This window comes from Podarcis vaucheri, assembly GCF_965113315.1.
Source record: "Podarcis vaucheri genome assembly, chromosome: Z".
NCBI lineage: Eukaryota > Metazoa > Chordata > Lepidosauria > Squamata > Lacertidae > Podarcis > Podarcis vaucheri.
In genome coordinates, this window is record NC_138758.1 from 44,145,295 (window position 1) to 44,167,607 (window position 22,313).

Below are 22,313 nucleotides of genomic sequence, written 5' to 3' on the forward strand. Positions count from 1 at the left end.
TGTCTGTGGGCAGGGGTATGAAGAGGGGGATAAACCAGAAGAGATGAGGGTCTACCAAGAATGCACAAGCTTCAAGTTTAAACTTCCCATGCCATAGAAGTGAAGTAGGCTTCCAGATGCCATATGCAAAACAGTATACTGATCTATTGTGAAATCAACATTCTATTGAACTTCATGTTTTTGTTTGCTTAGCAAACAACTCAGAAAGCTCTTACAGTCAGATGCTAACATAACCAGTTTTGGAAGTCAGCAAAGGACCCACCCTTGGTGAGCAGATACATAAAGTGTACAGCAAGCAGGCAGAGGCAGAAAGAAAACGTCAGCAAAACACAAGGGTGGGGGAGGTACTTGGCAAGGATCCCTGGCCATGAGTCTACAAATGCTGTGAATACACGAGAGTGCTGGCAATGTAATCTGTGAAATTTCAGAAATTATGTCATCCTCTCAAGGCCTGATACATTCCCAGCTAAACAAATAGGAGTGGCTTCCTGGTCCGCACAGATTTATATATTACGTAATTATCTCTCACAGTTGTCAAATTTCAACCAAATGGTAGCTGCAAATCAGAAGCAGGCTTACTTGACAGGGAACTCTTGGTTGCATAAAGATGTGGGGAATGCTGTACAGTGGTACCTCGGGTTACAGACACTTCAGGTTACAGACGCTTCAGGTTACAGACTCCGCTAACCCAGAAATAGTACCATGGGTTAAGAACTTTACCTCAGGGTGAGAACAGAAATCGCACGATGATGGTGTGGTGGCAGTGGGAGGCCCCATTAGCTAAAGTGGTGCTTCAGGTTAAGAACAGTTTCAGGTTAACAACGGACCTCCGGAACGAATTAACAACAACAACAACAAATCCGTTTATTGTGAGGACCATGCCTGTACACAAACATCGACACAACAATAGTAAAAAAATATTAAAATTCATTAGATACTATGCCAACAAAACCTTCATCCCACAAAATAGAAAGAGAGGGAAAACAAGCAACGAGTTAAACAGACGATGAAGGGGTCTTTGCATTGTCATCCATAAATCTTTCCCTGGCTTTCATGGCCTTCATCACAAAAACCACTACCACATGGGTAATACGTGGGTTTGCATCAACTAACAAGAATTTTACTCTATCTTCAGGATTAGTTATAGAGTTGGGTATAATTTGCAGCAATGCGTCTCTAAAGCCCGAGTAGATGGGGCAATAGAGGAGGTAATGTGTAAGATCCTCTTTAGTTTTCATAAAACAAGGACATAAACGAAGTTCTACTGGGGTTTTTGTGAATCTACCGGTCAGATATACACTTGGCAGTGTTTGAAACCGTGCCATAGTGAAAGCTCTCCGAAGGGTGGGATCAGTGATCTCCGCCAAGTAGTTGGCACAGATTTTGACTGCTTTTACTCAGGGAAGCCAGTAGGAAAACCCAGAATTTTTTATCTTTGTGGAGTCCAAAAAGGCGTCTTTTTCAAAGATCCATTCCCGAACTTTATCGGGGCTCCACAATTTGAGAGTATTAAACTCAGGTAGATTATATCTGGATAGGATATCTAGTAGGTTTTTACGCCAAGTAGTATTATTTTGTAATGATACAAAGGCTTGTTTAGCCAATAAGGTGTTCGGGGCATCTGTGAGGTTGGTGGAAAAACGCAGGAATCTTAAGTGGGCCCTGGCAGACACAGAGGGTAATCCTACTTCCACTTTTAAGAGAGCTGCCGGAGTACTCTGAGGGAGGCCTAGAATTCTTCTGAGATAAAAATTTTGGAAGATTTCAAGCCGTTCTAAGAGCTTCTGATTCCATCCCCAGAGTTCTAGTCCATATAATATCTGGGGAATCACTTTTCCAACAAAAGCTTTTAGTGCCGGGATCACCAGTTGCCCTCCCCTCTAATAAAAAAAACTGAGCAGAGCACCGATTGTCCTACGTGTTAGAAGGGCTACAGTCTTGAAGTGGGCAAGCCAGCTAGATGTAGCTTGGAAAGTGATACCAAGATATTTTAAAAAAAGACACTGTTCAATTTTGTGTTCATCTAAAGACCATCTAAATGTGTGGCGAGCTCTAGTAAATACCACAATTTTTGTTTTGTCATAATTTATCTTTAGAGAGTTTTGGGAACAATAAGCTGCAAGCCCCTCCAGCATGCTGTGTAGGCCCCTTCGAGTGAGTGCCATGACAGCCATGTCATCCGCATATAGCAATATATTCAGGTGTTTGCCTTCCAGGGCAGGAGCTGATGACTTATACTTTGCCATATGTAGAACAATGTCGTTTATATAGAAATTAAAGAGGAACGGCGCTAACAAACAGCCCTGTTTAACCCCATTCCCCAGTGGCAGTGGGTCAGTATAGTTGCTTGACATCCCAGTTCTGATTTTAACTGTGGTGTCTAAATGTAACTCTCTAAGTATTTTGAGAAGTCGTCTATCAATATCTGTTTCGTATAGTGGAACGAATTAAGTACTTAATCCGAGGTACCACTGTACTTACATGGACAAATATGTATCCTCAGTATCCTTCTATATTCCTAATTTCTAAAGGATCTCTGGTTGTATTTCTGGGACGGACTCATGCATTAACAGTTTCAGCTTAAGAATGGACCTCCAGAACGAATTAAGTTCTTAACCCGAGGTACCACTGTATTGGTTTCCCCAATATAATGCCAGTGCTTCTGTTCCATTTTCTAATTTTCCTTTCACACTGCAGTACCTGTTAGAATTATAGAATTTTACAGCTGGAAGGGACCCAAGGGCCATGTAGTCTAACCCACTGTAATGCAGGAATCTCAGCTAAAGCATCCATGACAGATGATTATCCAACCTCTGCTTAACCCCCCCCCCAAAAAAAGGAGAGTCCACCATCTCTCGTGGGAATCTGTTCCACTGTCAAACAGCTCTTATCATCAGAAATGTCTTCCTGACGTTTAGTAGGAATCTCCTTTCTTGTAACTTGAAGCCATTGGTTCAAGTACTACCCTCCAGAGCAGGAGAAAACAAGCTTGCTCTCTCCTCCATGTGAAAGCCCTTAAGATATTTGAAGGTGGCTATCATATCTCCTCTCAGTCTCCTCTTTTTCCAGGCTAAACATATCCAGCTCCTTCAAGCATTCCTCAATTGGCTTACGTCGTTTCCAGACCCTTGATCACCTTGACTGCCCTCTTCTGAACACATTCCAGCTAACATGGACACCCTACTTTTGAAAATGTTGATCACTCTATGCACTAACGTAGCTAGCGGGCAGGGCGACACTTACCTTGGGGGCAGCATGATGGAGATCAAGGTGACGTGCAAGTCCAGGAGCCCTAGAGCCGGGTGCTTTGCTCCCAAAAGCAGTGCAGTCTGGGGCTGGGCTCTTAGCATGCTGAGCTGCTGTCCCTCCCACCAGAGGGTGGCCAAAAATGATGCAACTGGCACGCGCTGGCCCCGCAAGCATCACTGGGCCTGCAGCACGCCCAAGTCACGGCATCTCTCCTGCGAGCGACGCAGTGGCTCGAGTGCCTGCAGGCACTGTGCTGCCCGAAAAGCATTTGGCTGGCACCACCCGCCACTTTCCCCTTAGCCACCCTCCAGCAGGAGGGGGCTTGTGAGTGACAGCGAGTGACTGCAGGGCGGCAGAGCCACCGTGCCACATCACTCGCAGGCAGCTCAGATCAGCAGTGTTTATCAGCTGAGATCATCGTACAATATCAGCGGTGCCTTGAAATCAGCTGCCCTGTTTTCCCTCGTGCGAGGAGCAATATATTGTTGTGTATTGCTGGGTCAAAATCGTTACCGTGGTGTTATTTCAAAACCGATTTTGGCCAACATATTGAAAAATCACACAGCGCTAAAACAGACCACAAATTTTGTGATATTGCCATGCAAATGTGACAAAAAAGTAGTTGGGTGGAGGCAAGGGATGGGGCTGCAGACCCCCTGGGTCGGTTTCACAGACCTTCAGGGGTCCCCAAATCCCTAATTGGGAACCACTGCTGTAGAATATTAATCAGCAAAAGGCCTGGTTGAAAAGGGATGTTTTCACCTGGCACCTAAAGATGTATAATGAAGGCAAGAGGCACTGAGGACAGCATTCCACAAATGGATGGAAGAAGTACTTTCTTCTATGTGTCTTGAATCTTCCAATAGTTAAGGAATATCTGCCCTCCCTTCCCCACAGGTGGGCGGGGTTTGCGGCACCAAGCGAGGCTCACCTGGGCGGGTGCCACCCACCTGCCTGAGCGGGCCTTTGACCCGCCCTCGGCCAGGGAGGACAATGGACAGCTGGCCAGGGGTGGGCCTAAGGCCAAAAGAAAAGAGGCTGACTCCTGGGCTCAAGCCTCTTTTGCTGCTCTTCCTTCTGGGATCAGGATCAGGCGGCCAGACTGAGGTAGGTAACCGGCCTTCTTTACTTTTGCTTGCATTTGGGCAGTGGCAGGGGGGGGAATCGCTCCCCACCGCCGCCTGCCCGGTGCCCCTTCCTACCCAGGCGGGCGGTGCGGGGCTCCAGCAAGGCCGCGGCTGGGCCTGCTTGCTTTTACGGTGGGGGGGGCGGGCACTGGGAGGGCGGCACAGGCCCGACTAGGCCTCAAAACGCGGCCTAGTCCCTTTTCTCAGTGGCGGGGGGGGGGCGGCATTGCCCCCCGCTGCTGCCTGCCAGCCCAGGAGGGCGATTTTAGGCCTTGGCAAGGTAGCCTTTAGTCTAACATCAAGTTGGGGGGGGATGCATTCATGCTCCCTCCCCATGCGGTGGCGCTTGCAGGGCCCGTTAAAGGGCAAAGACCAGGAGACCCTGGCCCTAGAGTGGCGGCATGTAGGTCTAACTCCCCGGACGAGGTCAGTGGACGGGCATGCTGTGTAAGTTTGTGCTTTGCAGTCCCCTCTCACTGGGCCTCATCTGCCTGCATATCCTCAGCCAGGTGGGCTGAGGGGGTTACCTGCCAAGGCCTGTGCCAAGTTTCCCACTTCTGAAATTCAATAAAGTTGTGGCCAGTTTGAACCCATACTCTGGTCTCTTGTGTTATCATTTGGGGAAAGGGGTAGGCACCACAGACAGGGTTTAGCCCGTGTGCCCACAAATGGGGAAATGGAATAAACTGCTGTGTGAATACAACCTCTATAACAATCAGTGGCAGTTGGCGATGACGGAGACCAAGCTTGAAGACATGTATACACACCTCCCACCCCAGGAAATGCCCAGAGGTGACAACTGCTGAGCTGATTGTTGGCCAAGGAAAACCTAATCCCATCACCAGACTTCGAGGGGTCCAGACATGCAAAGGAAGTTCTATTGTACTTTGGGTGGTGGGTACTTAAGACTTCCTTTCTTACAAACTGAAACAAGAATGTTGCTAACTGAAATAAGAGCTCACTTGCCCTGTTCTCAAATATTGGCTTAAAACCCAAAGGAAGCGGAAGAAGAAAGGTTACTGAGATTAAGAAGTGTGCATGCACACGAAAGCTCATACCAAGAACTAACTTAGTTGGTCTTTAAGGTGCTACTGGAAGGAATTTTTTTTATTTTGACTATGGCAGACCAACACGGCTACCTATCTACTACTGAGATTATATCTGTTTTCTTTAGTTCTAACAATAGGTGGTTTCTGTTTTCCCCTCAACATACTCATCCACTTCAGTGGTTGATTCAGAGCATGGATGGGGAATTGGATGTCTTCCAGACATGTGACTCAAAACTCCAGCAAGCATAGCCATGGTCCTCCATTTCTGAACTGCAGAATATTAATGTAATGGGACAATAGGTTCAATCAATATTAGTCCTGTTCAGAATAGCCCCACTGAAAATAATGAACATTACTGACTTAGAGCCATTAATTCCAATGGGCCTACTCTGAGTAGAGTTTAGTTGGACACAACCCAGTGTCGATTCGTTCTGTGGCACTTTTGCATAATGCACTATTAACTCTATTGACTGGGTATTTTTTTATATTAAATTAAAACCTCAACTAATGGTTTTATGAGGTGGTCTGAGAGCTGCTTTTAGAATTTAAGTCCTTTGTTCAGACAGGTGACACAGCCTAGGGTTGCCATACATCTGGGAAATCCTGGACATGTCCTCTTTCTACATGTCCATCTGGGGGCATTTTTACAAGTTATAGCAATTGTCTGGGTCTGGTGTGTGTGTGTTCATTTTTAATTTCTTATAGTTTTTTTGTGTCTGTGAGGGCTTGGGTTCAGGCTTGGGTTCTGGCATGGTTGGTCTACCTGAAGGAGCACCTTTGCCCCCATACTTCAGGGGGTCTGAGGACCTTTTGGTGGTTCCCTCACTGCGAGAAGTGAAGTTACAGGGAATCAGGCAGAGGGCCTTCTTGGTAGTGGTGCCTGCCCTGCAGATGTCAAAGAGGTGGATAATCATACGACCTTCCATAAACATCTGAAGGCAGCCCTGTATCAGGAAGCATTTAATGTGTGATGTTCTGTTGTGTTTTTTTTGTATATTCTCATGGAAGGGGGCACATGAAGAATACCCTCAGTTGATGGTTGGGTCATATGGGGAGAGGTGGTCCTTTTAAAGCTTTCTTTGTTCTGTCATCTGCCTGAAAATTACAACTCTATTGCACCATGCTCTTGCTCTATAACAGGATATCCTAAGCATCGCTTTCATTTATAGTGTGCTTTTATTTCTCATTATGCTGATCACAAGATAGTGGGACAGTGTGAATATTTGCTAAACAAGGAATATTGCCAAGCTCACATGCAGGTGGTGAGGGCTAAAGCATGGGATGATGTAATCGTTACAGGACAATCATTTTGGGATCAGACAGGCTACAGCTTTATTGATTACAGATGTCATTAGGTTTTGGCATAAGCATTGGGTGTGTATCCTGAATCATCCAGCCTCCCTGCTGTCAAGAACTTTACAAAGATTAATAACCATTTATATACACTCAGGGGCGCCGACTTATAAAAAATATTGGGGGGGCCCATACCGGGGTCCTGCTGCTGCTTCGCTCGGGTAGCCAGGAGAACGCAGTTCGAGGTGGCGGTGTTGGGGAGAGACCCTCGCTCAGGGCGCCACGAGACTTGGCGGCCGGCGGCCTATCTGGGGGGTTTTGGAGCGTATTTCGGCGGAGCGATTGGGGAGGAGGGGGCTTGTTGCCGGATTCTTCAGCTGGGCCGGAGATCTGCTGCTGGGGGGTCCCTGGGCCGAGTTGTGAGCACGGCCTGCTGAAGGGAGATCCAGCCGATTGCGTGACGGGGACGGCCGGGGCTCTCCGGCTAGGGCGCGCGGCTGCCTGGCTGGCTGGCTGGCGAGGGAGCAGGTGGGGAGGAGGTGGTGGGATATACATATAGTGATAATAAAAAGCTATTTAGGCCTTTCTCACCCCCTGTTGGGTGTGGGTGAATTTTCTGCAGACCAAAAGCCAAAAGTCTAGATAGCGCGGCCCTCAGCCTCCAGCTGGCGGCCAGGCAGGTGCGCCCTTGGCGACGCGCAGGTAACTTGCCGCCGCTCCTGGAAGCTCCGCTGCGCGCCACCTCCCTCCAGCCAGGTGACTCCGCCGCCCGCCGGTCCATCCATCCACCGGCCCCTTCCGCGCACCGGCGGCTTTCTCTCCTTTTGCGCGCCCGCCACTCCCTTCCGCGCGCGGGGACTCCATTCCGGGGGCTGCCTGCAGCCGCGTACGTGAGGCAGCCTGTGCGGGGGACAGCCGAGGGGAGGGGACTGGAGGAGGAGGAGGCGGCGGCGGCGGCGAGGGCGGAGGGAGTGGGCGAGCTGCGGCGGAGCTGGAAGGGGAATTTCAAAACAAGCTGCGCGAGGGAAGGAGGGAGCCGAGCTGGCAGGCGAGGCGGAGCGCGCGCGGAGCTGGCAAGCCGGGGAGGGGGCGCCCGTCGGGGGCTGGCGGCGCGGGCGTGGGGATTGATGCTGGAGGGGCGCCCGAGATTATTGGGGGGGCAGAGCCCCCCAAACGAATTTTTGAGGGGGCTCGGGCCCCCTCAGGCCCCATGGAGTCGGCGTCTATGTATACACTTTAGCTTCTTTTATTAAACATCTGTACTCTGTTCATGTAATTTATTCCAGAGTAATCTTAACTGGGATGCAGTGGAGAATAGGAATGAAGGAGAAATTTTAATTCGTTTGCACTGTAAGAGACATTTGACAATAGCATGGACTACCTTGGAAGGTAGTAAACTCACCTTCCTTGGAGGTTTTTAAGCAGGTCGGATGGCTGACTGTCAGGAGTTATTTAGCTGTGAATTCTGCATTTCTAAACAAAAACATTTCAGGGGGTTATAGTAGATAACCCTTGGGGTCCCTTCCAACTCTGCAATTCTGGGGTACTTGTTAGAATCATAGAACTATAGAGTTCCTGAGGGGATATTTACAGCAGTCCCTTGACATAGCCATCTCACTTCCCGTGGAGATTTGGGCTTTCAGCACCCTATCTCCTCTGAAGAGACAGGGACCTATGAGGATGGTGCACCCTTGAAGGCTGATAGATCCAATGGGTTTCCAGGTGACTCTCTGGGATTTTCTGACTGATATGCTTGGTGCTTCTGTCAAAGCCCTGGATGACTTCTGAACATCAGAACGGCTTAGGCCATTGACATGATTGCCCCTGAGTACTCTCTCTCACTTTGTGGAGCCTGCTTGCTTCTCTGGTATATTCCAGAGCTTAGGTTAAGGAAACAAGCTGGGAGATAGGTTGAACGTGAGTAGAGGAAAACTCTAGTCAAATGCAATTGAACACGGTGAGGGCCCATCATCAAGCCTACCTAGTGGCAATGAAGGCATACTTTGCTGCCTCCATTGCATCCTCACTGTGCTGCACAGCAGAACTTCTATTGGGAGTGTGAGGCCTTCAACAGTTTGGCCCAAGGAGGTGGCGGAACCGACAGTAGCTCGTTGTGGCTGGTTTGCAAAGCATTGTGAGGATAAAATTGCTTGCATCTGCGAGAATCTAGACTCTGCTATTACAGTAGATGAATCTCAAGAGATGTCCAGGCTGTGGACCACTAGTGGCTCCCAACCCACCATTTTCCGTTTCATGTTGCATTATGGATTTAGGGATTTTTTCCAAAAGAAAAGAGAAAAAATAACCAGTGGTATTCTTAATAGAATTGTCATTGATTGGTAGTTTCATATAGTACCTCCTAAGACATCAACAAAAGTTAAAAGTTATACCATTCCTCAGAAATTGCATTTCTGAAAAGAAACTTGCTAAGGTTTGACTTTTTGGAAGTCACATTGAAGTTCTATCAGATTTTGGGGAAATGTCATTTGAGCTTCAAGGTCATCTTGAAGATACAGCTTTTCTCTTCTTCTAACAATATTATACACGGCTATTCCAATTCCTAAATAAATTCCAGTGTGTTTAACAGGCTTATTCCCAGGAAATTGGGTGTGGGATTGCATCCCTGGAATATAAATCCAATGGGCAAAATTGACTTTTAGGTCCAATTATTCTCAGCAGGAGAGAGAAGAGCTACAATCCTATGCACTAGGCCTGGGAAATAATTTTCCACATACCCTTCTGAACAAGCTTCCTACAGCCACAAAGTGGTGTGTGAGCCAGCTGAAAGACTAGGCAGAGCAAAAAAATGTGAATGTTACTTTTTCCAGTAGGCTAGTTTCTATACACAGTCACGTACCGCTCTCTATCATCTGACCAGGTTTGCAAGAGGCATTGACAGAGATAGTGAATGGTGTGGCCTGGGGAGAGTGGCTGAAGAACTGGTGCAGCCTGGTGGAAATCCCAAGGGCCAAATAAAGAGGCCTGGATGGGCACATATGACCCCACACCTGAGGTTCTTCTATCCCTGTCAGTGGACTCGATGTGGCTTATATTGGAGCAAACATGTAGAATTGCACCACAAAGCTCTTCCATTGAAATCAATGGGACATATAACTGCTAGATCATACCTGCATTTTCTCCTACCATATAAATAGAAAAAAAAGAAAATATAGCACCCAGACACCCCCCCCCATTTCTATGCCAGTTCAGGGTATCCTTGTATTTTATAAGATCAGAAATACCTTTTAACTTTTCTGCAGCAATAACAAGTTTTTTCTTTGTGTGTGTATGTGTATTTCACACCCCACTTTCTGCCATTGGTGAGTGGTGCCCAAAGGGTCTGGGAGGGAGGGCAGAAGACAGATCCAGATCCAGAGCCAATGACAGGTGGAGTCAACTAATCCTCGTTTTGTCCCCATCCTCCTCCCCTTTGAGTTCTACCAGGATAACACTATGAAGCTGGAAGCCAGAGTCGACCCTTGTCTGGTTGCAAAGAAGAAGGCAGGCAAGGGCAGGCTGGCTAAGGGCAGATTGATGTTGATGGGGCAGTGTCCTGTTTGTCCTAGTGGACCAGCCTCCACTGTTCTCTGCATAATAGCCACCAAATGTTCCATAGTCCCTTCAAGAGGGACTGAATTTGGCACATCTCAAATGACAGGCCCTCAGTATACATATACTTTATTTAGAACAATTAAAGTCATTTTTCATCTTCTGTCCTGAACAAAGAGTACCTCCAGTTTTCACCAGTGTACTTGAAGGCTCCAAAAACATTGTTTTCAGGAAAGTCAGATACATCCACATATCTGAAGTCATTGACCTGTACTCCTATTGTATTCCCCTTCTTCAATTCTGCCAGTAAAGTTACAAAGAGGTCTTGTCTTTTGTCTCTGAAAGTTTTCTGAGAGCTGCACAAAGTGAGCAAAGTTGACCTTGCCACAGATGTGTTCACAAGAATCTCCAACTTTATGGTGATTTCCCCACCTTTGCACTCGGCAATGTAAAAGTGCAAATGACAATAGATGAAGTACATTCCAGGTGTCTGGATCACCAGTCTTCCATGGTTGTAGTGAATGTTGTACAGGATGCCCTCATTAATCCATCGCAGTTCTGACTGGTTGATTGGCCTAAGCACTAAAGAAAGGAGAGGATGAGATATAAGCATTCATCATTTAAAATGGGTGGGAAGCCAATTTCAGCCAGATGGTCACATTATCTTCTGGGACAACCGTGTCAGAGGTGGGCGGGGCCCGGGACAAAAGTGAGAGGCCCAGCAAATGCAATTTTTGCCTTTGTACTGTTTTCTACATGCACTCACATACTCCTCTCTATCCTCCATCTAAGCAAGCAAGAAACATTATTACAGCTCAAGGACATATTCCACTCAAGGGAGTGGGGAACACTCCATGAAGCAGAGCCAGTGAGTGGCGTGGCCTGGGGGAGGGAGTGTGGTGTGGAGAGTCCCAAGGGCTAGATAACTTAGAGGGTAACATTTGGTTCCAGGGTTTCCCACCCATGATTTATCCAATCCATTGCTGTAATACGTGAGGCCCCATCAAGATTGGCATTCTGTCACCTCTTGACAAGATAACTGTTTAGTGAAACATTCCCCTGTACTTGAACTTCCTGTTATAATTGTTTTAATTGCTTTACTAAAAAAGTTTTAAACTGTTATGTCTTTCAACCATATTGTAACTTGTTTTATTGCACATTTTAATCATGGATGTTTTTTGAATGCTTTAATGAAATTGTTTTATTGTGGATTTTAATTCTGTGTGCATATTACAATTGATTATATACTTGTAAACTGCCTATAAGCCATTTTTGCTGGTAAGCAGTACAGTGGTACCTTGGGTTACAGATGCTTCAGGTTACAGACGCTTCAGGTTACAGACTCCGCTAACCCAGAAATAGTACCTCAGGTCATAGCTGTCAACCTTCCCTTTTTTTTTGTGGGAAATTCCCTTATTCCAGCGCCATTTCCCACTGCTTCCCGCTGCTATCCTGGATTGTTAGATATCCTGTAGACTGTCCCCGGGACAGGTGAGGCTGCTGATCCCTTATTTTCAAATCTGAAAGTTGACAGCTATGCCTCGTGTTAAGAACTTTACCTCAGGATGAGAACAGAAATCGTGCGGCGGCAGCAGGAGGCCCCATTAGCTAAAGTGGTGCCTCAGGTTAAGAACAGTTTCAGGTTAAGAACGGACCTCCAGAACAAATTAAGTTCTTAACCCAAGGTACCACTGTATAGCTATTAATCACAATAATACAAAAGGATAGCAATTAAATGTATTGGCGTAAAGACAACTTTAAGGAATGCAAAAACTAGGTATGGATCTTATATGTAAACAGTTAATTATATATCTCTTGGTAGTCACTTGATTAATAATTGCTTAGGGCTGGAAAGATGTGTCATGTTATACTTTAGACTGGCTCAAGAAAATTATATCCAGTGCTCAGGGAAATTGACCTGTTGACTTTATGTGGTTAGGGATAGCACTGATCTTTCTGATTTCACTTCTATTTGAGGGTTAATGATTAATTATGTGGGGCTGCCTCTGAAGATGGTTCAGAAGCTTCAGCTGGTGCAGAATTCAACAGCCAGGCTGCTCACTGGGACAAGATGGTTTGAGCATATTATTACACTGACCCTGACCTGACTGCACTGGCTGCCTATTAGCAGTTCAAAGTACTGGCTTTGACCTATAAAGCCTTAAATGGCTCAGGACCACAATACCTCAAGGACTGCCTCTCCCCATTTAACCGTCATGGTCTCTGCATTCATCCTCTGAGGCCCTTTTTCGTGTGCCTCCTCCATGTGAGGTCCGGAGCGTGGCAACACAAGAACTCCCTGCTTGTGGAATGCTCTCCACAGGGAGACACCTTCATTATATATTTTTAGATGCCAGGCAAAAACATTCCTCTTCCGCCTTCAGCTGATTAATATTCCATAGCCTTTTAAATGTGTCTGTGGGAAGGGGGGTAAAGTGTAGGTGGGTTCCCATGAGGCAAGACACAGTGATAACAGCAAGAACCTTTACTGAACTACGTACAGTGGTGCCTCGCAAGACGAAAATAATCCGTTCCGCGAGTCTCTTCGTCTAGCGGTTTTTTCGTCTTGCGAAGCAACCCTATTAGCGGCTTAGCGGATTAGCGCTATTAGCGGTTTAGCGGCTATTAAAGGTTTAGCAGCTTAGGGGCTAAAAGGCTATTAGCGGCTTAGAAAAAGGGGGGAAGCGAAAAAAATCACAAGACTTGCAAGATGTTTTCGTCTTGTGAAGCAAGCCCATAGGGAAATTCGTCTTGCGAAGCGCATCGAAAAACGGAAAACCCTTTCGTCTAGTGGGTTTTTTGTCTTGCGAGGCATTCGTCTTGCGGGGCACCACTGTAACTGGGAAACAGAACCAAAGCAACTACTTATATAAATTTCTGAAAGCCTGGGCCATTCCCACTCCCAATATGATTGGCTGTTTACACTTCCAAACTGGAAATCATGACTCAGACTTCAAGGGCCAATGGCAGAGGCAAAAATCCTGAAATGTTCTGTGATTGGACAACATGTATCGAATCAGAACACAGGAGCTCAGAATCCTTAGTCCAGACTCCAGACTCAAGCTCAGGCAAACACAGACCACTGAATACATAACACCAGGGTTAATGTTTTGCTGTTTTGTTTTAATTATTTACTTGTGTTTTTATCCTGTATTTTATTCTGTGAACTGCACTGAGATCTTATGATGAAGGGTGGTATATAAATCTAATGAACAATAAATACCGTATTTTTCGCCCTATAGGATGCACCGGCCCATAGGATGCACCTAGATTTTTTTTTGGGGGGGGAAATAAAGGTAAAAAATTTATTCCCCTCCCCCCCAGGCGCGGGGCTGGGGAAGCTCGGGCTTCCCCCTCCCCCAGCCCCCAGAACGGGACCCAGAGCCATGTGGAAGCTGCGTGCAGCTTTGGCATCGCTCTGGGAGCTTGCGGGGCTGGAGGAGGGGAAAGCCCTCCGCCAGCCTTCTCCCGCTGTCCCCCGAGTTTGCGGGGCTGGCGACGGGCTCTCCTGAAGCCTGGAGAGCAAGAGGGGTCGGTGCGCACCGACCCCTCTCGCTCTCCAGGCTTCAGCGAAAGCCTGCATTCGCCCCATAGGACGCACACACATTTCCCCTTCATTTTTGGAGGAGAAAAAGTGTGTCCTATAGGGCGAAAAATACGGTAATAATAAAAACTATACGGCAACACAATTACACGGGAATAATTTACAAACAGGCAATATCCTTTTCTTTTCTTTTCTTTTCTTTTCTTTTCTTTTCTTTTCTTTTCTTTTCTTGTTCAATGTAAATCCCATTTATTACTTTTACACCCCATTTATAACTTTATAACTATATTCATTCTTGTCAGAGCTGCTTGAAGATCCTAGCTCACAGAGGATCACGCTAGCCAGCGATCATTTAGTAAAAGTCTTTATTGAATTACAGTTTCCATTCTCACGCTGCTGCGCGCAACTCTACGTCTAGTAGCTAGATCGACGAAGCTCCGTCTGAGTCTCCGCCCCGTGCGCACCAACTTAATATCCTAGCCCTGCTCCACCTTTTCCGCCTGACTGTCCTCCTCTGGGTCCCTCTACCCCCCGGGGCTTCTTCCTTCCGGGATTCTTCTGACGCTGACCCGGACCCTCCTGCCTCCTTGCGCCGGGCTTTAGGACCTGGCTCCCTTTCCGGGCTGCTTACTGCGCCGCCTTCCTCTGCATTTGAACTTGGCGCGCGCGCCCAACCTTCCACTTTCCTCTTAACCGTTTCTTCGCTCCCCGATGGAGGTGTGGCCACTCCTGACTCATGCCCTCCCTCCTGTGGTGAGCTGCCAGCGCTTGCCCCCTGGCTCCCTTCCTCTTCCCTGCTCTCTGGCGGTGACGCTGGTCCCGATTTCCAACTGCTCTCCTCTGAGTCCCCTCTGGCTCTATCTTCCTGGGGTGCCCCCCTAGACTCCCCCCTTGCCCTGGCCACTGGTGCTCCTTTCTGTGAATCCTCTGATTCACTGGAAAGACTCGGAGATCTCGGGTCGTCGTCATCACTCATCTTTTCTTCTGCCTCCTCCCCTTCGCTCTCTGTTTCCTCCCTTGCCCTTGCCTCTGCTCCTAAACCCCTGACAATTCTATTTACTCCTGATGTGTTACTATTTGATTTTATCATCAAAAGCTCCTTGTACTGAATTCATACAATTTTTTGTTTGTCTTTTTCCATTTGTATTGTCTGCTTTATTGTTTAATAAAATAATAATAATCCATCAATTTTATTTAGAAAAAGCTGGGTACCAGGGTTGGTGCCAGAATTTTGGGGGCCCTAGGGCAAGCTGTCACCAGTGGGTCACACTACCCAGTGTTTCCATCACCTCTGCATCACTGACCACACATTGGCTTTCCTTCTGTCGCTACTCTGTCCACCTCCCAGAGGAAAAGTCAAGGACTCTGGCAGTGAACTGCTCCTTCTTCTCCCACTGCTCATTTGCTAGAAATAATAGGTATTCAATAATGATAAGAAGATGCAGTAAGCCAGATGGCTCCAGATACTGCACATGTACCTCCTGCTGGGGCATGCACCGTGCCATGAGCTCAATAATGTTGACCACCCAATAGGATTTTCACTTTTTTACTTCTTTGTTCTTCTGTGGCTTTGCGTTATCCTCAGTTCCTGTCCTGAATTCTTGTTTAAAATAGAGAGTTTCTTTAATTTTTGTTTATACTGTGCTCTGAAACTTTCCATTCATTTGTCTGCCCCCCCATGCTACCAATGCTCATTAATAAGAAACTGAAAAACCTAACAGCCAAATCTAATCTTCATTTGATTGTATGATAAAATGCAACATACTTCTGTTTGTGTGGCATTGTGTGGATTCTGTTTGTGTTGTATTTTGCTAATGGGAACACACACATTTCTGCCCATGCAAAAATGTTAATACAACCTCACGTTGCCCTTAAGTAGGCAATAGTGTACCACCTTCTCAAAAGGTTGTCATTGGATCTGGAAATATTAGATCAGGTATCTTCAACCTTCTCAGGCCCAGGACCACTTTAAACTCAAACATGTATTTGGGGACCCATTTCTTATATATTTGCATTGTACTGGTGCTCCTATTGCAACCCACATTGGATCAGGCCACGACCCAGTAGTGGGTCCTGAGTCCTGACCTTGCGGTTGAAGACCAGATAACTATTGCCCAGTCACTAATATCCCTTTTTGGGTCAAGTGCTCTAGAATTTGGAAACAGTTCAATTTCAGGTATGCTTGAAGGACACAGATCATCTAGATTCATTTCAAGCAAACTTCAGACTCAGGTGGGAAGAACAAGCCTTTTAGTTTCAGCTCCTCTCAGAAACTATCACTGTCAAATTCACTAATTCTGTGTTGTTGTTGTTATTTTATTTTATTGCAATTGCAATTGCACCAAGAAGCACAAATAGATGTTGGTATATATTCAAAGAACCAGGTACTGAAAAGTCTTGAAGCAGGGTAGAGATTGAGAAACTGTAACCCTCCAGATGTAGTTTAACTATAACCCCCATCATCCTTGGCCATTGGACATAGTGGCAGAGGCTGATGGGAGTCCAATAGCAGCTGGAGGGCTACAGGTTCCCCATCCCTGAATTAGGAACTCCAGCAAACGGGGTTTGGTGCCTGACCTTCTGCTACATCACCAGCAGAAACAGGTATGTTAGGATCTGTGAATTAAGCACCCACTTCCGAGCTTGAATCTAGTCAGCAGAGTCAATGTGAACACACCACCAAGTCAATGTGGACACACCAGGCCATATACAGCAGAAGCAGAGAACCTCTGGCTCTCCATATGTTGTTGGACTCCAACTCTCAACAGCCTCAATGGACATGTCCAGTGGCCAGGGATGATGGGTCTTAGGAGTCCAGCAGCATTTGGAGGTTGACAGGTTCCTCATCCCTGATATAATAAAGCCTTCAGTTGTGTTCAGCTAAGTCATACTCAAAGTGTAGACCCACTGAAATGAATAGGCATGACTATCTGAAGCCTATTCATTTCAGTGGGTCTGCTCTGAGTAGAATTCAGTTGACGATGACCCTTCAGATCCAAAATCTTCTCAATTGCAACCTGTTTTAGAATTTAGTCAAGAAAACATGCTAGGAGCAAAATCTATAAGTAACCGACTCAACATAAAGCATGTTCCTCCTGAAGATGTAATCCCAGAGGAGCTTCTTTGTGTATCAGAAACTTCAGTTACATCAGTAACTGTGTATGACTATTGCATAGGACTGAGTCAAATCCTGTCATGCAGCACATCTGCAGCTGGTGGCACACACTTCTGCAGTCCCAGCAGCAGCAGAGGAGAAAGCTGAAGGAAATTACTCATTGAATAGTTTCTAGTTTTGGCTCCTCATTTGACCTTCCTGCTCTTATGTCTGGTTCAGTTTCGCCCTTATGGCTGCTTTCAGCTGAGCTCTGAGAATGCAAGTGGATGTGGATTGAGGTCATCCAGTTGATGCAACCATTTGTTGCATGACCAGCTGACGACATTGTGGTGAGATAGAAGCTCATCAGTCAAAAGTCTTTCAAGGCAATCTGAAACCTCCAACTGTGCCAAACTAATCAGTAGATTACTTTGCCTCACCCAGAGCAGAAGAGCAGAAGGCCCTTCATCAGGGCTAGATTAACTATTAAGCAAAGTAAGCAGTGTTTAAGGCATCAAGGGAAGGGGGGCACCACAAACATTTCCCATTGCCAGATTTTTAACATTAATTGGCAGAAATTGCTCAGTAAGCTTTCATTTTCTTGGTTGAAGTATATTAAAAACCACAACAGAACAACCAACAACTATGCAACAAGGCAAGCTGGATGCCTTATCTCTACTAAATATAGAAGCAGATGTTCTGGGAAATGATATATAATTAGCTGGGGGGGGATGTTCAATATAACTTTTTTTTAAGAAACCAGAAGCTTTTCTTTTAGGAATACTTGGTGACCCTTGGGGTGTTCCTTCCAACTCTACCATTTTATAATTCTACTATTATTATTAGTTAAGCGTGTTAGATGCCTACTATAAAAAATTGTCTCAAGGTGACAAGAAGATAGTTGTTGGAAATCCTGCAGTAGATTGGCCTAATGAGGACTCTTGGTTTCTCTCTATGACCCATGAAGCTTTTTAAGCCAAGTCACATGCACCTGTCATCAGTTTAGTGCAAATTTCTCCAACAGATACATTTGCCAACATCATAATTCTTTACTTCATGTGCTGTGGTGTTGAAGTTAGAGTGATGGACTAGGACCTGGGAGACCAGGTTTCAAATCCCCACTTGGCAATGAAGCTCACTGGGTCGTCATCTTTTAGCCTGCCTCACAGGGCTCTTGTGGAGGAGGGAAAGAACCATGTATGCCAGCTTGAGCTCCTTGGGGGGGGGGAGTGGGCTAGAAATGCAACACACGGAAGCACAAAAGCACCTGATTGTTGAGCTTGGTGACATCTGGAGATGGTATGGGTGTTTTGTTCCTCTGTAACCAATTCCTTCCCTCTCTACAACACTCCCAAAGGTTAATTAGACTTCAATAAGAAAGATGTGTTGAACAATAAAGTTCTTATTATATAGTTCTGTTATGTACTAAGTTGAATAGGATCCAAAATGCAGCAGTCTGATTGGTCCTAGTACAATAGGATTCAAAATGCAGCAGCCTGATTGGTCCTAGAACAATAGGCTCCAGAATGCAGCAGTCTGATTGGTCCACAGGAGCCACGCAATCCGGGTCCAGGTGGAAGTGAATCCGAGACCTGATTGGCTCACAGAAGAATCCTGGAATTAGCCAATCACGTGCAGGCCATTGTGTAAATAATGTATATAAAGCAGACATTCTGGGGGAACTTCCATTCCTCCTCACCACCATGAGCTGAATAAAGAGCATGAAATCCACTCTCGACTCTGAATATATTTTACTGGCGACGAGGATGGGAGCTAAGCTCAACACATGTAAGATATCTGAATTCTACTTTCCCCACAGGGGTGGTGGAGGAGAATAATTCAGGAAAGTCTGAGCAGTGTTCACACAACCATTGCTTGTTTAAGACATGCTTACTGTGACATGCACACGGGGCAATATGCAGGGGAAGTGTGTCCCTTTTCTCAGCGGGAAAATTCCACCCTGCCCCTGCCCCCTGGCTGTAATGTAGCCTTCCTTACCTGGGTAGTGTAGTGGTGCCCACAAAGTAGTGGGGGCAGGTTCCACATGAGATCTTGCAAGATGTCAATGAAATCTCACAAGATTTCACTGGAAACACCCCTGCTTCTCTGTCACTGCCAGAGGTAGCAAGGCAGGCAAGGTGCCCACAGGGACACCACCTCTCGAGCTTCTACCACTGGTGACAACTGCCTCAGCCTGTCTCATGGGCAGGTCTGCCTGCCAATATGTGTAGACTGGCATGGAGATAAGCTACAAATTTCCTGATTGTTTTTTTTATATATGTGATACAAGGTGTAGGGCAGGCAAAGACAGTGAGGCAGTCACCTCAGGCAGCATGCTGGGAACAGCTGGCAGGGGCAGTAGGTCTGGGGCCCCAAGAGCACATCTCTCACCGCCTCCTGTGCTTGTTGCTTGCTGTCATCACCACCTCGCTTCCTGCTCCAGCCCTACCCACTGTTTGCTCCTTTCTGGCTGCCTTTTTTCTCCCCTGCTTCCTTCAGAAATCAGAGGCTCCCCTGGACTGCCTCTGTTTGCCTCAGGTGGAGGACGTGGCAATGGTGGGGGAAGGGTGGACCATTTTCTGCTTTGCCTCAAGCAACAACACATCATGGGTTGGCCCTGGCCAAAGATGCCATAAGGCCAAATGAGTGTTTGTGGTGTAGAAGAGGAAGAAGAGTAGTTTGGATTTGATATCCCGCTTTATCACTACCCGAAGGAGTCTCAAAGCGGCTAACATTCTCCTTTCCCTTCCTCCCCCACAGCAAACACTCTGTGAGGTGAGTGGGGCTGAGAGACTTCAGAGAAGTGTGACTAGCCCAAGGTCACCCAGCAGCTGCATGTGGAGGAGCGGAGATGCGAACCTGGTTCCCCAGATTGCAAGAATTTGCTCTGCTACATCACTCACTAGCGTGAGTGAAGGAAGGATACTACTTAATCATTATATTGTTTCCTACAATCCTTAACATTCCCACAAGTAGAAGTAGACTGGGTCTCCTTGTGTGTAAGGGGTCCCTGAAATGCATTTATTATCAGCAGCCGTGGCTAGGGTTTGTTCTAAGAAGTCAGAGAAGGTGAGCCTTCCATTTTATGATGACAACAGAAGTCTCTGTTTCCTTGTTCCCAAGTCTATCTTGCTACGCTGTACCTTGTTGGAATTCTTTGTGATATTGACCTTGAACTGGCCTTATCTCTAGATCATGTTTTTGACCTGGGCTGATAATCTGTGCTTGACCTTGGTTTAGACCGCACTGCATTACCAACTATGGCTTTGCAAGTGAGTGTGCCCACTTACTGTCTCCTAGGAGTGGGACCTTAGCTGCTGAAGGCATTGGCTGGAGTGCGACATAAAATAAAGGCCCAGAAAGGGGACTCAGTCTAGGTGGATAGCAAAACGAACATAGGAAGCTGGCTTATACTGAGTTAGACTATTGGTCCATCTAGCAGAGTACTGCCTACGCTGACTGGCAATCCTATGGATCCATAGATATCTACAACATGCCTCTGGAACACCCTATTCTACACACATGTATACAGTGGAGAGTCATGGGGTAGGTAAGAGCATTTGTGGAACTCAAAGAATATAAGGTATACAGAATGAGGCAATGAGGCTTTTATGGTGGGAGAGGGCAACCTCTCATACTTTGATTTATAGACTATTCTCACTGACCTTGAAGATATGCAGCTGCTTTCTCAGATGCCATTGTCTGCAGACCTTTCAAAGCCTCTGCTGATATTTTCCATGGCACTGAAAAGACAAGAAGAAAACAAACAAAACCCTTGTTACTACCAGGGCCTTGCAGAGCCAGGCAGAGGCCCGGGCCAGGTAGATCATGTGCCCCCCTCTTTTTTTTACCCTGGGGATAACTGAAGTCTTATAAACAAGTAAGTACAGTGGTACCTCGGGTTAAGTACTTAATTCGTTCCAGAGGTCCGTTCTTAACCTGAAACTGTTCTTAACCCGAAGCACCACTTTAGCTAATGGGGCCTCCCGCTGCCGCCGTGCCGCCGGAGCACGATTTCTGTTCTCATCCTGAAGCAAAGCTCTTAACTGGAAGCACTATTTCTGGGTTAGTGGAGTCTGTAACCTGAAGCGTATGTAACCCGAGGTACCACTGTATATAAATAATTTTGTGGCCCATATGGTCCTCCCTCTCTCTGGGCCTGATTACTACTGCTCTTTCTTTATACAAAAATGATGCTCCAAGGTGACTTAGAATCCCTACTAAGGACCACAGAAAGGTGCCAAAGTTGCGGGATTCAAATATTGGTGTTTTTTGGAATTATTATACAAGGGCCAGGAAGCAGGTGTGGGAGAAAAGTACCGGTAGTTTGGTTTTTTTTAAAAAAACAACAACAACAACATTTCTTTATTAATGCATTGAATCAGATCATGTGAGTTTATGGGTGGGATAATGAACTTTCAGTGTGCTTAATTCACCAAGAATCACCTAGAGACACCATTTCAAAATATAAACAGTGATTCGGCTTTTTGAGTTCCATCACTAAGGAAGAATTTCACAACTTAAGAACATTACTGTATTGGCTTGGCAAGGATCAGAGCCTGATGCTGAGGCTTGATTGGTGTCATTAATTATGACTTTACACTGTTGTTGTTGTTTAGTCGTTTAGTCGTGTCCGACTCTTCGTGACCCCATGGACCAGAGCACGCCAGGCACTTCTGTCTTCCACTGCCTCCCACAGTCAAGTTCATGCTAGTAGCTTCGAGAACACTATCCAACCATGTCGTCCTCTGTCGTCCCCTTCTCCTTATGCCCTGCATCTTTCGCAACATCAGGGTCTTTCCAGGGGAGTCTTCTCTTCTCATGAGGTGGCCAAAGTATTGGAGCCTCAATTTCAGGATCTGTCCTTCCAGTGAGCACTCAGGGCTGATTTCCGTGAGAATCTCAGGAGTCTCCTCCAGCACCATAATTCAAAAGCATCAATTCTTCTGCGATCAGCCTTCTTTATGGTCCAGCTCTCACTTTACACTAGATGGATGCAGGATTCTTAGAAACAGGTTCTGTGCATCTAACACATTTCTCATATGTGATAGAACAGAGCCTTCTACTGGCTTTAGGTGGAAATTTCATGCCTGAACTCAGCTGGGACAACAAATATGTTATTAATACTTCTCTACATTCTTTCACTTGATTAAACATGTTTTTCAGTTATTGCCTGGCGTTCTGAATGGTTTATGTATCACAACGCTTAACAAACAGCACTGTAACTACAAGATCTAAGCAAAGACTTCTATGGGTACAAGGTGTAGAATGGAGGTAGCCCACATGGTACCCTCCAGATTTTTTTGGGACTCAAAGTCACATCAGCTGTAGTCAGCAGGGCTAATGGAAGTTGGAACCTAGCAACCTCTAGAGCACTGGTGAGGAATCTCCTACCAGCAGATCTAAGT

At 46.3% G+C, this 22,313-nt stretch overlaps 1 protein-coding gene across 1 annotated transcript in view; it reads right to left on the reverse strand.

The window, feature by feature from the left end:
• Window positions 1-6,732: 6,732 nt before the first annotated feature.
• The window catches only part of TNFSF8 (TNF superfamily member 8), a 28,799-nt gene continuing 13,218 nt past the window's right edge, over window positions 6,733-22,313 (reverse strand). Inside the window, exons 3-5 of the mRNA XM_082209019.1 lie at window positions 20,571-20,648; window positions 7,952-10,849; window positions 6,733-6,870 (exon numbers count right to left, since the gene is read on the reverse strand). Of these exons, the coding sequence (XP_082065145.1) occupies window positions 10,416-10,849; window positions 20,571-20,648 (512 nt within the window). The 3' untranslated portion in view covers window positions 6,733-6,870; window positions 7,952-10,415. The remainder of the gene's footprint in view (window positions 6,871-7,951; window positions 10,850-20,570; window positions 20,649-22,313) is intronic.